The 14599-nt window shown below is 45.3% G+C and overlaps 1 protein-coding gene across 3 annotated transcripts; it reads right to left on the bottom strand.

Moving 5' to 3' along the window:
* Positions 1–756: 756 nt before the first annotated feature.
* dyrk1aa (dual-specificity tyrosine-(Y)-phosphorylation regulated kinase 1A, a) lies at positions 757–14512 on the bottom strand. 3 transcript variants are annotated; one of them, XM_017683813.2, is made up of 13 exons: positions 14168–14512; positions 12240–12352; positions 11952–12021; positions 8604–8800; positions 8069–8188; positions 7694–7882; positions 7364–7511; positions 6697–6983; positions 6368–6514; positions 6114–6254; positions 5528–5831; positions 4663–4784; positions 757–4131 (listed from the first exon to the last, which is right to left on the bottom strand). In XM_017683813.2, the coding sequence occupies exons 3-13, from the start codon at positions 11959–11961 to the stop codon at positions 3523–3525; spliced, it is 2274 nt and encodes a 757-aa protein (XP_017539302.1). In that variant the 5' UTR covers positions 11962–12021; positions 12240–12352; positions 14168–14512; the 3' UTR covers positions 757–3522. The 3 variants fall into 3 exon arrangements, with proteins under 3 accessions (XP_017539302.1, XP_037403526.1, XP_017539303.1); XM_037547629.1 differs by lacking the exon at positions 14168–14512 and adding an exon at positions 12966–13089; XM_017683814.2 differs by lacking the exon at positions 12240–12352.
* Positions 14513–14599: the final 87 nt, after the last annotated feature.

The following is a 14599-nucleotide window of genomic DNA, read 5'->3' as shown; positions in this document are numbered from 1 at the left end:
GTATGTATAAACATGCTACTAAAGGCCCTTCAAAGGGTTGAAGTGAAAGCTGTTGACAGAATTGCCATGTTGTTTATGAACCTGTGTAGACAGGCCACCTACTGTCCGTTACCACCTTTTTATACCCATTCCAACAAAGCGCAGACGAGGAGAGCGTAGACCGACGTTCTCACTCTGAGACATCTGACAAGCACAGGCCTTTGCTTGAGCCAAAAACGTAGTCCGAAAGTCAGACCGTCTTTGTCAGCTGGACAGAATAGAAAAAGAACGAGACGGGCAAAATTTAAGCAACTTTTTTTATGTCATACATAAGACCGCTTGAATATAGTACAAAGGGTTTGTCCATTTCTGCCTCTCAGTAACATTTTACTTTACACAGAAAGTCCTGATCGTACAATCTGTGGATAAAAGGTACTTATCCTTCTGCCACGCTGTTCAGCTCTGCAGTGCACATCAGATGTCCTGGAACCAAAGGGAGAAGGAGTGCAGACTCTAAAGTGGGTGTGGAGGCCTTGGGGGTGGGGGGGGGGTTTGGGGTTCAGGGGGTCAGGGCTCGAAAGGGGATGGGGTAAGGGGCAGGGAGGGGGGTGGGGGAGCCGCAGTGAGGTCTGCGCTGGTCCTGGGGGGGTGGGGGGTGGGGGTAGTTGCATTTGTGGAACTCGGAGTTAAGAGCTGACGTTTATCCGAGGATGCACGGTTCAGACTGTGTGTGTAAACGACCGCTGTGCACTTCGACACGCACCTCCAGCAATAGCCTACTTTCGGTTTTTTCACATGGACCCATTTATTGAAGCTTGTGCCAAATGAACACAACAAAAATATTTCCTGTACTAGGCATACATAATCTCTTATGTATACGAATATATGAAAACACTGCCGTCATTCGGATTGTAGACACACATCCACACACTATACCCTGTCTATTATATTTAAGGTATGAAGATCTACTCTCCTGTTAGATTTTAAACCCTAGAGTTTTGCATTTGTACTGGCATTGTCAACTACTTTGGGCTGGAAGCACTGATACCCATTGACTACCACAGAGAGTTCCACTGCATGGTCACCAAGCTGACTTAAATGTACTCAAAATACCATTAGGAAAAAAGTAGTGAGTTCTAAACTTCCTTTATTAAAAAAATATAAATATGTACATAAATTCTATTTCAGCTATTAAAATGGGGTCACAAAGTAAACACCTGAAGCCTGGGTTTCATGGACTCCTCCCATTAGCTGTCCTCTGCTGCTGGCCGAGAATAAGAACCCTATAGGACCATTTACCTTGTATTTATAGGCATCATCATCATCATCATCATCATCATCATAATCATCATCATCATCATCATCATCACACTCACATGGAGAGAGCGAAAGAGAGAGAGCGAGCGAGCAAGACAGGGCGAGACAGAGAGCGAGGTATGAAGATACCGTTAGCGAAAGGGACGAAGCAAGAGAGCGCGAGCGACAGAGACAGTTCAGCAGACCAGGCTGTGTTCTCACAAATCTCAACCCCTGCGCCCCTTTGAGCCCCCAGCTTCCTGTCTGAGCCTGGTGGGGTGGGCTGAACATGAACCTGAATGCAGGGGGCCACGCTGTTCGTTCAGGAGAGCGGCGGTGCTGAATGCTTAAGGCAGCGGAACCCAGATAAATCAGGCACCTCAACAAATCGCCGTCTGCGCTCCGCCACTGGGCCAAAGGGGTCACGCTCTCGCGTTGAGACGGTCAGCGGCTTACCCTGAAGCTCTGGAACCCGCAGAGCAGCCAACAGCACGGGCATCAACCCTCCCTCAATCTCACGGAGCGAAGCGAAACTAAAATCTACTCACGCAAAAGAGTTGTGTTTTTAGTTGTTTTTCTGTGTTTTCTGGTATCAAAAAAAAAAAAAAAAAAAAAAAAGGGGGAAAAAACAAACAAACAAAAAAAAAAAACCCATAAAAACCCCAACTGATCAGGATCCAGCTCTCAGTAAAATGTGCCGCGTTAAACAACAGTTCCAGTTTCGACAAAGCAATAGATACAGCCATTTTTACTGACATTTAAAAAAAAAAAAAAAAAAAAAAAAAAAAAAAAAAAAAGGTCTGATACACCTTGTTTCAAAGTGCACAACTGCTACATTATTGGTTACAGACATCTATGTGCTATAAAAAAACTGCTTTGGTACAATAAATTATCAAAAGGGAAAATAAACTCTCCTAAAATTCACAGCATAATTGTGAGGCAAAAAAAATAAAATAAAAATAAAAAGCAGTCACACAAACTTCTGCATGTTAAGAATTCCAGGGTGAACAGAAAAACAACAACAAAAAAAAATGTGCAGAGGCTCAAAGTAAAATCACATGCTGAAAACAACCAAATTAAAACGAAGCGAAGAAGAGAAAGCGAGAAAAACAAAGAAAACGATAATAAAGCAGTAAGGGACACAGTAGTAGCTGATTCCATTCGGCTTGCAATACTACTCCTGTGAATTCACAAGGCCCAGCAAAAAGACTCCCAAAGAGTAGAATTCTAGGTAAGGAAGGCCTCAAATAACCATTTTCATACTCTGTTTCCTATTTCTCCATGTGTAAAGACTTAAGTGTACTCCATACTTAAAAAATACAGGAAAGCTATATTTTTCTTTTACTTTAAGGGTAACGTCCAGCTTCTTTTCATTCAGTGCGTGATAAGGCCATATTTCAAACTTGCTGTCCACCCTGCCCAGTACCAGGCTTCTGCCCACTTTAGAGCTCCTCACTAAACTTTTAACACTAGCACACTGCTGCTGCTGCTGCTGCTGCTGCTCTGGGACCCACAGACAGCCCTCTAGGGGAGACACTAACAAACTGCACCACTTGATGTGAGAGACCCACACGCTTGCGCTCTTTAAGGGGAGAGACTTGCAAACTGCGCTCTCTACAGGTGAGACCCACATGGCGCACCTGCGCTCTCTAATGCTGCTGCTCTGAAAGCTGAACTCAAAAGCATAGAATTGCACAACATGAAGAAAAAACGTTCAAAAAACGAGCCTTCTGAGAAACAAAAAGATGGCGCTTGAAAGAGTAACCGTTGGAGATGATGGATTGTTTTTTTGTTTCGTGTTTTTTTTCGCCGCACTGCTTTACGGGCAGAGAACGTCTGTCTCCCCGACCACTGGACCTTCTCCCAGACCTTAAATAGAAACCTAATCTCACGGCTGTCAGGAAGGTGCATATGTTAATAAGCAATTAAAAAGAGTTGAATGAAAAGGAATAGGTGAAAACATACGAAACTTTCTTTTTCTCCTTTATAATAAAATCAAATTCACTTGAAAATGTTCCAAGCAAAAATGGTAAATGACTGAAACAGAGGCCTCCAGCAGTGAGCAGAGGGGAGTTTGAATGCGCGTGGCGCGGGGGGGCGGGGGTGGGGAGTGGGTGGGGGCTCGGCGCTACAGCGTCAGTCATCATCTCCCTTCTCTTTACAGCAGCTTTTAATCTCTATGCACTTTTTTGAAAACACCAGCGTTTTAAAAACACACACACAGAGGAAAAAGCGTTCTCAGCGTAGTCAGGAGCTGGCCACAGAGCTCTGCTGCACGCACACTCCGGCCATGGGCGAGTCCTCTCGATCCAGGCCCTGACGCAGGCCCATATGTGTCTCTGCTATGTAGTGGCCCGGGCCCGAGTTCGTGGCAAGTGGGTAGGAGGGATGTCCTGCCATGCCCGTCTCCTGGCGCGGGTTGGAGAAGGCACCCAGGCCGAGGCTCATTCCACCGGGGTGGCTATAACCCAGGCCGAGCGGCAGCGGGCGGCTCTGGTAGGCCTGGTGGTGGTTCCCAGTGGACGATGAGGACGTAGATGAGGAGGAGGCCGAGGAAGACAGGGAGGTCATGGACAGGTGGCCGTGTGACACCTCCATGGAGTCCTGCGTGGAGGCGCTGTGCGAGGGCGAATACAGTCTGGGCCGCGGCCGAGCCGGGCCCTGCCCGTGCTGGGGGTGGTGATGGTGGTGGTGGTGATGGTGATGGTGGTGGTGGGAGCTGTGGGGGTGCAAGGGTTTGGGCTGGTGGGGAGGCACATGGAAGGTGGTCTCTTGGACAGGGTGAGTCTCTCCTGCAGCCTGCTGAAGCCCGTCTCCACCAACCCAGCCCAGGGCGGGTGCGAACGCCTGCCTCGCCTGAGATATGCACAGACAGAAACATGGAATAAAGTTAGACTCAAAGGGACACTGATGCAAAGGATGCAAAGCACTATGGTTACATAGCACCCATTTTGACGCTTGTGGTCATCTCCTCAATCTAGCTCAAGTATCGTGGCTTATCACACGAATGTTTCCCATATTAGAAAGCCATTTTTGTTGTACTTCCTCAGCAGCAGTATTAAATATACTCTGTTCTAAGGTACTCACATAGGCTGTTTTCACATACATGCAATTCATGACTGCTGAGGGTTCATGTCAGTGTCCTCTCAACTATGCACACAAAAGCTCCTTGAGCAGTAACATCTCCCTCCCTGTAGAGAATCAGCCTGCTAAATGTGAGCAAGTATGAGTTGTTTTGCATCTGAAAAAAAGATGTCTAATAGCGTGAAACTGAAGTGCCTCCACATTGAAGTCCTTATTTACCATCAATCTATTCTCCAAGCATTGGTTTGTAGAATTTGTTTTCATATAACAGAGAGAAGCATACAAGTACATATGCCCACATACCTGAGGGCAGAGGTTGTGGCAGTCCATGCCTACTGCAGCACTGAAATGGCCTCCACTGAGTCGGTGCTGATGTGTGGGATCAGAGCGGGCACGTCCACTGGTGCTAGTTCCAGAAGACCCTCCTGCGAAGACACCATAAGCATTTTAATGGATTAGTGTGGGAAACCATACAGATGAGCCTATCTGCTCCATACAAATTGGTGCATACAGTCTATATGCCCTTGTTTTTACTTCAGTTCAATGCTCAACGACTGAACACCACCACATTCAAGCAATGAAGCAGAGGTAGAAATTTTCACTATATGAAATTTGTTTCCAGTTCTTCACAACCACAGTATCGCATCTCCAGGAACTCTCTTAAAGTATTCTCTAGTCTGTCACAGTGATACTTTTTTTTTCAGTCTTGAAAACACCATCTAGTTTTGACTTGTCAAAACATACGTCAGATATTGCTGACAGCAAATCTGAAAATACTTTTTTGGTGGAATTGCTAGCTCACTGAGTCATACCCCGACAATGTCTATAGCTGACTGTTGTGACAGTTAAGGCACTGGCATAAGACACTAAAAGTACAAGCAGTGTCAGACACTGACAGTCAAAGGAGCAGTATCAGACACTGAAAGTACAGCAGTATCACACACTGACAGTAAAAACAGTGGCAGACAACTGAAACGGCTGCCATATCAGACGATGACAGCAAAGACAATGACGAAAACCAACCGTATCAGGCACTGACGGGTAAACCCAGTGGAATCATACACCAAATGCAGTGGTATGACAGCCAGATGGCTACAGCAGAACCAAAACCAGTAATCAGTATATTAGATAAATCAGATACAGAGTGTAAAGGAAATGGATGGGAGACCTGAGCTGGAGGAGGTACTGGAGGTGGTTCCGGAGGATTGAGACTGCTCCAGTGCTGGGCTGGTGGACACACTGCTGCTGGTGTTGGTGCCCTCATCAGCTGTCTTTTTGAAGAAGCTGTGCTGCAGGGCGTAGTAGGGCTGGATGCGGCTCTTAGGGTCATAGTCCAACATTCGCAGGATCAGGTCCTTGAACTTCAGGTAGTCGGCAACAGCATGGCCTGACTCGCCTGCTCTGCGCCCACCTGGACCACCTGCCTCCACACCCAGAATATTGTGCAGCTTACGAGAGCCCGCTGGCTTATACTGCATGGAGGGGAGGGGAAAAAAAACCAATTACTGGATGTGCACGCGCACACACACACACAACCCAACACCCACACACCCACCCCAACAAAAGTGCAACTCTGACAGTCCAGGAATAAATCACTGTTTACCAACATAAGGCATGGTAGCCATGTGCTGCCATTTACCTCTGTTTGCTACAGGAGAGCAAACTGACCTGTGAGCTGAAGTGATTCCGAGCACAGCTTTAAACAATTTAAACTTCTTACCCAAATATAAACCAACTCTTAAAAGAACACATACCCGTTTGCCATCTTTGGTCTTCTTTGCACACCACGTGTTGTCAGACATCTTCTCGAAAAACTTCCTCGCTTTCGGCGCCTGGTCCAGTATATGACTGGGAGGGACCCCCAGAACTTCCACTATTTTGTTCATTTGGTCCACCTACCACAAAAGTGAAAAAGATACAGAAGAACAATTAAACACATTAATTTATCTTAGAAGCAGAATCGCAGCAGACCTGTAAAAAGACAATTATATAGGCTAATAAACTGTACCTCATTTGCTCCGCTGAACAGAGGCTCTCCAGTGTGCATCTCCACTAGGATGCAGCCCAGTGACCACATATCTATAGCCAGGTCATATGGCATGCCAAGCAACACCTCTGGGGAGCGGTAGAAGCGGCTCTGAATGTACTGGTATATCTGAAAACATAAGAGGAAGAAAAATTAAAACCTAAAAATCTAATGAAATGAGGCCTTGCTTCTCTCTCTCTCCTTCTTTGTCTGTTTTTGATCGTTTTTAATGTCCATGATGGGCATATAAAAATTGATCAAAGGACATAAACAAAGGACTAAATAAAAATAAGCACTGTACTCCAACACACCCGCTGTCCCAGCTGGCAGGAGCTGCCAAAGTCAACAATCTTGATGGCAGATCTCTTCGGATTGCAGAGCAGGATGTTCTCGGGCTTAAGGTCACAGTGGATGATACTGAGTTCAGGCGTGGCCAGGAAGAGCAGCGCTGTGCACAGCTGCTGCGCGAACTTCCGTGTCAAGTTCAGGGAGACACCACGGAAATTTGTGTTCCGCAGTAGGTCGTACAGGTTATAGGATAGCATCTCGAACACCAGACATAGGTGGTTCCGAAACATGAAGTGACGTTTCAGGTGAACTGAGGACACAGAATAAGACAGGTTGTGGAAAGGTCAACACTGGGATGACAAATATTTTATTCCTGCACAAAATGGTCAGTTTCAGTTCCAAATTGTGCACCCACTTAAATTAAACAATACAATTTTTCAATCTTATAAACCCCACTTCAATGAATGCAATCGGTTTTTTAAAAATGTTTTAGCTGAGTGACCAATCCATTCCAACAGTGGAAATTTTTACCACAAACACTAGATGGCACCATTAGCCATCAGAAAGACTACATAGGTCTGTAGTGTTTCACTTACAATAAAACAGTTCATACTGTAACCAGGGACAGTTTCGTTGCGACTGCACGTAAGCACTGTAAGTTCAATTACACCCATAATACACATTCCTTACCTATATAGTACTTCATCTCAGTATCATGCTTGTTCATGAGCTCCAGGAGCCGTACTTCGATCTGTGCTTGGTTCAGAAAAGCCTTTTTATTCTTTATGATCTTAATGGCAACCCACTCCTGCTCAAGGCGGTCATAGGCCTTCACAACCTGCCAGCAGGGGGAGTCAAAAACACAGTCATGGAGAGCACAGTATGACCATGCAGAAACTGCGTCTGCTAAGGTACCAATGCACTGACAATTACAGACATGCTTTTTTTTATTTTCAAAATGTTTGCTGACATAAGAGTAGCGCATGAAGACATTAAGAAAGCCCAGTAGCTGAGACACACCTGTCCAAACGATCCTTTGCCTATCAATGAATCTATTTCATAGCGATCCATCCATTTCTCGCCATTTTTAACGATGTAGTCAAAGTTGTCATCGTCATAACCGTCATTGTAGATCTTCCTCTCCTTCTTATTACTGGAGTCTTCCCCCTGGCCCTGTTGGTGACGCCGCTTCTTTTTTGCATAGTAAACCTGAAGTTAAAAAAAAAAAAAAAAAATCTACATCAGAAGCTTCCATCAGAAAATATCTGACTCGTGTTTTGATCTTTATTACATATTATGGTATAACAGGAAAGTGAGCAAAGTAAGCAGATATCTACATGCCAGATCTGTATACTGCCTTTACACCCTGTGAACAGGGCTGGAAAGTGGTCTGACCTCATTGATGTGTTTGTAGGTTTTGATCAGTTCAATGGAGAGTTTTCTTAAGGGAGCTGTGGCCGGATCCCGAAAGCACTGGGGGATCCGCCTTTGTAACATCACCACATCAGCAGTCACCTAAACACAAACACGTAGACACACACACAGAGTACGTTGTTATAATGTGTACTGAAAAGAAGTTTGTTAAAAGTTAACTTCTGAAATTTTCAGTGCAGTTAAAACACTTACTATACACCAATGTACGTCGACTATTAATTAAAGGAGAAATTAAAACAGCATAATGTGTAGAATGAGAGGATGGGGTATGTTTGGGCGAGTGTAGAATTAGAGGATGGCTATTCCACAGGGTGGGGTGTATGTAGAATTAGAAGCCAGGCTTAAATGCTGTAAACTTGGTTCATGCTAAGCTGCAGGGAGGTACAGTCACATAGGAATATGTGTGGCAGGAGAGAGTGTATCTGGTTGGTTGAGGTCTATGCCGTGTGTGTACAAGGGTGCTGATGAGGAATGAGCGAATGGGCCTAGCTCGTACCTGGGTGGTGTTGAGCTGTGGGGCCTGTGGGCCGTAGGGCAGCACAGGGGCCGGCGGGTCAGCGCTCGGCTGGTGGCCGTCACTGAACGGCGGGTGAGAATGGGGCGTCTGCGCAGCCATCTGCACATCTGCCGCATTGAACGAAAATGAAGGAGCAAGCCGAACAGACGAGGGTTTGCATGCTGAGGTCTCTCCTCCTACAACATCACAACATGTTGCAGACAGACAGAATTATGACAAGAACGAAAACAAACGGAAAAACATCATCTAGAGTGTACATTAAAAAAAAAACAAAGTTATGTTGAAAACTTGTCTTGATACCGGGCTTCTCAATTCCATTCCTGGAGACCTCCCGCCCTGTACGGATTTACGTTTTTAACTGTAATGACTGAATCCTTCACAACCCGTCTTACAGCAGGGAAAGCAGGAAAACTGTACAGAACAGCAGGAGCCAAGTATCCTAGTTAAGACTCCATCCTTGACACAATCTGGACTTTAAGCATTAACCTAACAAGACATACAACCTGGACAAACTGACTGGTAGACAAACAGAGCACCACCAACTCTGCCTTCCCTCATAATCTTTGCTTTGAACAGACCAAAGACTTGGAACATGACTGAACGTCTTATGTAATGTTCCAAACGACGTGACTGTCTAATATGTTCTCTGGCGAGAGAAGTCTGCCTCCACAACCAAAGATCAGGTTACGACGCATCCAAAACAGCAGAGACTAAAACGGCAGCATGCGATCATGCTTTTGTCACAAGATTATGCCTAACACTTGTTACAGTCCCTCAAAAGCAGAAGGATTTATTGTTCCTCAAAAAAAAGTCACAATTAATCGAATCGTATTACGATGCTTTGTGTCCATAACAACAAACTGCATTGTCATTTACCTTTTACATTATATATGAAGATGGGGAGTCTGGTAAAGGCCTCACATTAGTAAGTCATTTCATAGCATATGATACACAAAAATGCTGGATTATGCAGACATTTCACTGTATCACGATAACACCTGGAAGGTTCGAAGACTTCTAAAACTAGCCATGAAGTTATTAAGTAAGCACAAATCAGAAATCCAACCAGGAACATATCAACATATAAAATCTGAATAATCCTACATGCAGGTAGTATGCCACTGGTTTGAGGTGGCTGACACTGTCCAGGTAAGCAAGAACTAGAGCCAACAAACCTTTAGAAATGACTAATTACACAGTTCAGTTTTTAAAGGAATACCCTACATTCAGACATTTTCATTTTACTATTTGCTTTTAGACTGACTCACAGAAATATGGCTATTCAAATATTTGGAAAGGAGACAAATAGAAACAAAAAAATGGTATTAGTAGACAGCTTTAAAAAGGGTCATATTTTAAAATAAGGAAACCTGCAGCACATCTCACTTAAAGTGCTGAGCTCTTTGACAAACGCAGAATGGAAACGGAGAGCCATAAAATAGGACTGTACTGTATCGACATTAAAAACGTGTGTGCACGCATTATAAAAGTGTACATGTGCCAAACATGCAAATAAGCTTGCAGATCTATGAGCAACATAATGTATACCTATGATGAGACCGTAGGTACAATCAAGTGAGCTGATATTACAGTGGATGTGACCGAACGTACAGGACGGAGGCATACAGTAGCTCCTACAACAGCACTCCCATCTCTTTCACCCACTCCCCCTCAGCCTCACACAGCTCTGCCAGGGTAGCTTGGTGCCACTGTATAATATGAGGGAGAGAGCAGGCATAATTGGAGCTGTAAGTGTGCGTGTGTGTGTTTATGACTCAGCTGGTTCACCATCGAACTGAAGAGCTCGACAACAGTGTCCAAACTTCTAACACACACACACACACACCCGTCAAGTGTCGCTACAGTGCTGCACTTCCCATCCTTTCCAATATACCCATACGCCCATAGCCACCAGCCTCCCTACAGTATTACATTACTGAGCAACACTAACAAACGAGATGCGTAGCCATAAAAACACAGTCACCCAGAAATCAGAGATCTTTCAAGAGAGGGAGAAGAGTTACCACTTGTTTTGTCTCTTTATTAAGAGAAAAATGAACGTTTTACTCAACTGAACGTCGTCTCGTACGAGAAAAAGGGACAAAACGTGCCGGTTTATTTCAGGCGAGCACACACACACACACAAATCACGTAAAGCAAACAATGAAACCAAACGAGAGCTCCGCGCAGGGGCTCGACCGGCCGCCTGCTTTTCGTGTTTGCGGCACAAGCCCGACTCGAAACTTAAAGACCATAAACGCGACGCCGTTTCGAGCGCCGTTTGTGGAAATGTGAACGTGTCTGCGAGTGAGAGGGAATTGTGCAGATCATTAAGTCTTCATTTATCACCGTCTCTCACCAGGCAGTCACAATGCACCAGAACCACACTGGCAACCGGCGCTCTCAACCCCAGCAACAGTGCCTCATTAGCATAGCCTACCACCAGGAAGATGCCGCGCGATTCGCCGCGCAGCCGGAGCGGGAGCCAATCGGGAAAGGGTATGCAAATAACCCATTTTTGTTGCTAGGGCAAAGCGGCGACGCGCGGTCCAATAGGAAAACGGGTAACAGGCATGAAATTGCATTGCACTTTGACACATTTCCCAGCGCAGTTTAACGCAGGATTTGCTGACAGAAAAGCTCACGGGTTAGGAACCCGGAATCAGTTTCTCCGAGAAAAGGAACTCTTGATAGCTGACCCTGGAGACAGGAGCAGAAAATGCACGGCAGCTGCCAGGAGGGAGTATGGCCTATATTTTTAAACATTTATAGTTGAGGAGCATGTTTGCCCTAAATAGAGAACTTCATGCAAGACTGATTCACTTCTCAATGCAACTCTCCCCTGCGCAGATCACAAACAGCCAGCACTCTTGATTTCTTTACTAATCAAAAACACAGACTCCGGCCTCACAGGTTGGGCCGTATCCCAAGCTCTGTCTCCGAATGCCTCCACGGCGCAGATTCATCTAAAAAAATATATATATATATATATCCTGCGTCGTGTCTCCACCAGCTCAAGTAATGCAATCACAGACATGTAATAAAAGGGTGGCAAGCACCAGGTCAGCTTTAGACATATAAGAGAGACCACAGCAGTTGTGGACTTGATCCTACACGGATCCTGGTGTGAGTTTTCCAGCTGTGATCTTATACAAGCAATGCCGGGCATGCTACACAAACTTCACGCAAAAACCCCAGCAGTTGCGAAGTTCCTTCCGAAGCTGCCTACTTGGCATTCCTCGAGGACTAATATAGCAAAGGTAAGGTCAACGTGTACGCATGCCCCTGATATTCCATAACCACGGAATAAATGGGAGAACAGCTAACCTGTATGCATCGTCCTCTGGCAGATCTCATATCATCCTGGCAGGGGAGTCCATCTGCGAACCACAGCACACTAGAACAAGAAAATAACATGGGGACATTATTCAAAACTGTACACAATCAAATACACACAGAATATTTATAAAGAAAATAATAATAATAATCACTCAAAATATTCTTTTATAGAGTAGCAAGTGTCGCTAGGCCCAACACTCCAATTCCTATCAAGACTGAGCGTTTTAAAAAATCTGATTTATTTCTTTGGGAGTTAAAAAACAAAACACGGGCTACCTGAACCAACTTGCAAGTGGTTTCTATGTGAGAACAACCCTGGAGCCTCAGCAGGGTCTTTTAACTTTTGATGTTCTGACTTCTCCTCAACTTGCACAATCATTGGTGTGGATCTGAAAGGAACGCACCATCCGTCAGACCGGTTAACAGCAATGATCAAAGTTTTACAAGTGGACAGGACATCAGACGACAAGACAACGTACCCACCAAACTCAGAAGGTGTGAAAGCTACAAGAACCATGAATCCCACACACGCTTTATGTCTAAGTTAATGTTTAATAAATTGTCACAGAGCACTGAGATCTGAGTTGTTGACACTCGTGGTGCTTCACTGGTTACCAACTTGCTATATACTTTGTACTAATCTTTCATTTTTTTGTTAGAAATGTATTTTTCACAAAACACTGAACGTCTTTGAGAGCAGATACTACTACGAGCAACTGTTATTGCTTAACTAACAAAGTTTAAAACATGAAAACAAGGATGGGCCTGGATGTCAGTCACACTTGTGACTGTAGCACCAAGGACCTTGTCAAACAAACACATCACCCTTTAAAGGCTTGATCACCCCACTGTTTAAGGTTTGCCACAACCCTGACTGTCAGGTGAAGCGATTAACGTAAATATAAGGGCGTAATCGCTCTCGTTACCCGATACCCACATACCATCGGGACCACAATGATGCAAGCACTGAATCAAATGTAAACAAAACACAGGGGAACTCACAAGCAGATCCGTTATAGCGTGTAATGAGGAAGGCAAGAGCTTCTAACGACTCTCCAGGTTACATTTTCAAGCACTAACGTGTACCAACGACCTAACTGAGCCTGAATACAACATAAAATGATATAAACTGACTACCTGCTGCATGGATGGCCAAACACCCAGCCGAGCGACCGCGTTAAACTGGAAACATTGCACCCTGCGTAAAACACCTCATTCACCCTGAACACTTAGCCGCTGGAAAAGTAGCCAGCTGAAGCTTGTGGTTATATACACGGAGCCTCAATGTCAACGTTATCAAACTGCTCTTCTCCTTGTTCATTAGGTTACTAACCTATATAAGACACATCTCTCAGAATACACCACCGGAGCTACGACAGAAGAAAAAACTGGCCAGGTTGGTAACACTAGCCTGCTGCCAGCTGCAAACTCATTTTAACTTTTCCGCGAACACAATTATTTTTCGGCTCTAGCGCAGGAATCGGTTTAGTCCGAGTATTGCGCTACCTGCTGAGCTGAGTACTGACCTTATTCGTGTGTTTTCTAAGGCCATAAACGGCTGAGCTCGTCAGTCTACCGTTAGTCGAGCGTGAGCAGGAGAGCTGTCACAGGTACCCGACCGACGTTAGCTTAGCCTAAAAAAACGCGTCGGCTAGTTAGCCAGCTAGCTAACCTTAGCTCTGCTAACTATCGCGCTCAAAAGGCTAAGGCACACCAGACCGACAGGAGCAAGTCCAGGTCAAATTTAGCCGTATTTCTGAGTCTTCTGCTTGGACAGCTGGTCGGTAGTGACGGTTCCGAGCCCAAAATAAACCGAAATAATTTGACTGACTCGACGTTACGACTAGCTGGCTATTTTGAGCCTGCTAGCCGCTGAATGTTAGTAACGCTTCGGCCTGTTTAAAAAAACGCGAAAAGCCCATCCCCGCTAACATAACCTATATCTGCACAATATTTAGCGACCTATGCTGAGCCAGAGCATGATTTCGGCCTCCTGTCGTTACGTTAACGCCAGCGAACACAAATAGCTCGAAGATTCATCGATCCGCTCGGCCCCAACGTCTTGGCCAAAGCCGTCGCCGTGAACGTTAAGGTGAGGTTAGCCACCTCGCTCTTCTCCGCGCGCAGGAATCGGCGAGCCGTTAGCCCCGCTAGCAGGGCTGGCTAACATCCTTTAGCTCATCACTCACGCAACACAAACTTACCTTGTTGCTACGCGCCCCTCTACGGATGAGAGAAAATATCCTCATAGGTTTGAAAGAAAGAAGGAAAGAAAGAAAGGGGAAAAAACAAAAACACCGATCCTTCTGATCAAATCCGATATCCTTTATTCCGATCCCGCGTATTAATTGTCCGATGAAGCTTCCAAAAAAAAAACCCTGAGTCGTTTGACTTTGTGTCAACTCCTTTCCGAATCAACAGCGCCTCTCTCTCTCTCTCTCTCTCTCTCTCTCTCTCTCTCGCTCCCCTTCTCTCTCTCTCTCTCTCTCTCTCTCTGTGTCTCTCTCTCTCTCTCTCTCTCTCTCCCTCTCCGTCAAACTCAGGCAGCCTCCGTCAACACAAACTTCTCCGATCCGGCCGCAGAGACGCAGCTACATTTTGACCCTCCGCCTCACGGGCATCGACTGTCAGTGACG

Source organism: Pygocentrus nattereri, chromosome 18 (assembly GCF_015220715.1).
Source record: "Pygocentrus nattereri isolate fPygNat1 chromosome 18, fPygNat1.pri, whole genome shotgun sequence".
Taxonomy (NCBI): domain Eukaryota; kingdom Metazoa; phylum Chordata; class Actinopteri; order Characiformes; family Serrasalmidae; genus Pygocentrus; species Pygocentrus nattereri.
Note: the sequence above shows the minus strand (reverse complement) of the source record. Positions and strands in the feature narration are given on the sequence as shown.

What these genes read in the sequence shown, in the direction of transcription:
- dyrk1aa (XM_017683813.2), bottom strand. An exon ending in GCAAAGGATCGTTTGGACAG is followed by an intron (nt 7,512 to 7,693) that starts GTGTGTCTCAGC and finishes CCCTGCTGGCAG; the next exon opens with GTTGTGAAGGCCTATGACCG. An exon ending in CAGTACCTCCTCCAGCTCAG is followed by an intron (nt 4,785 to 5,527) that starts GTCTCCCATCCA and finishes GTGTCTTCGCAG; the next exon opens with GAGGGTCTTCTGGAACTAGC.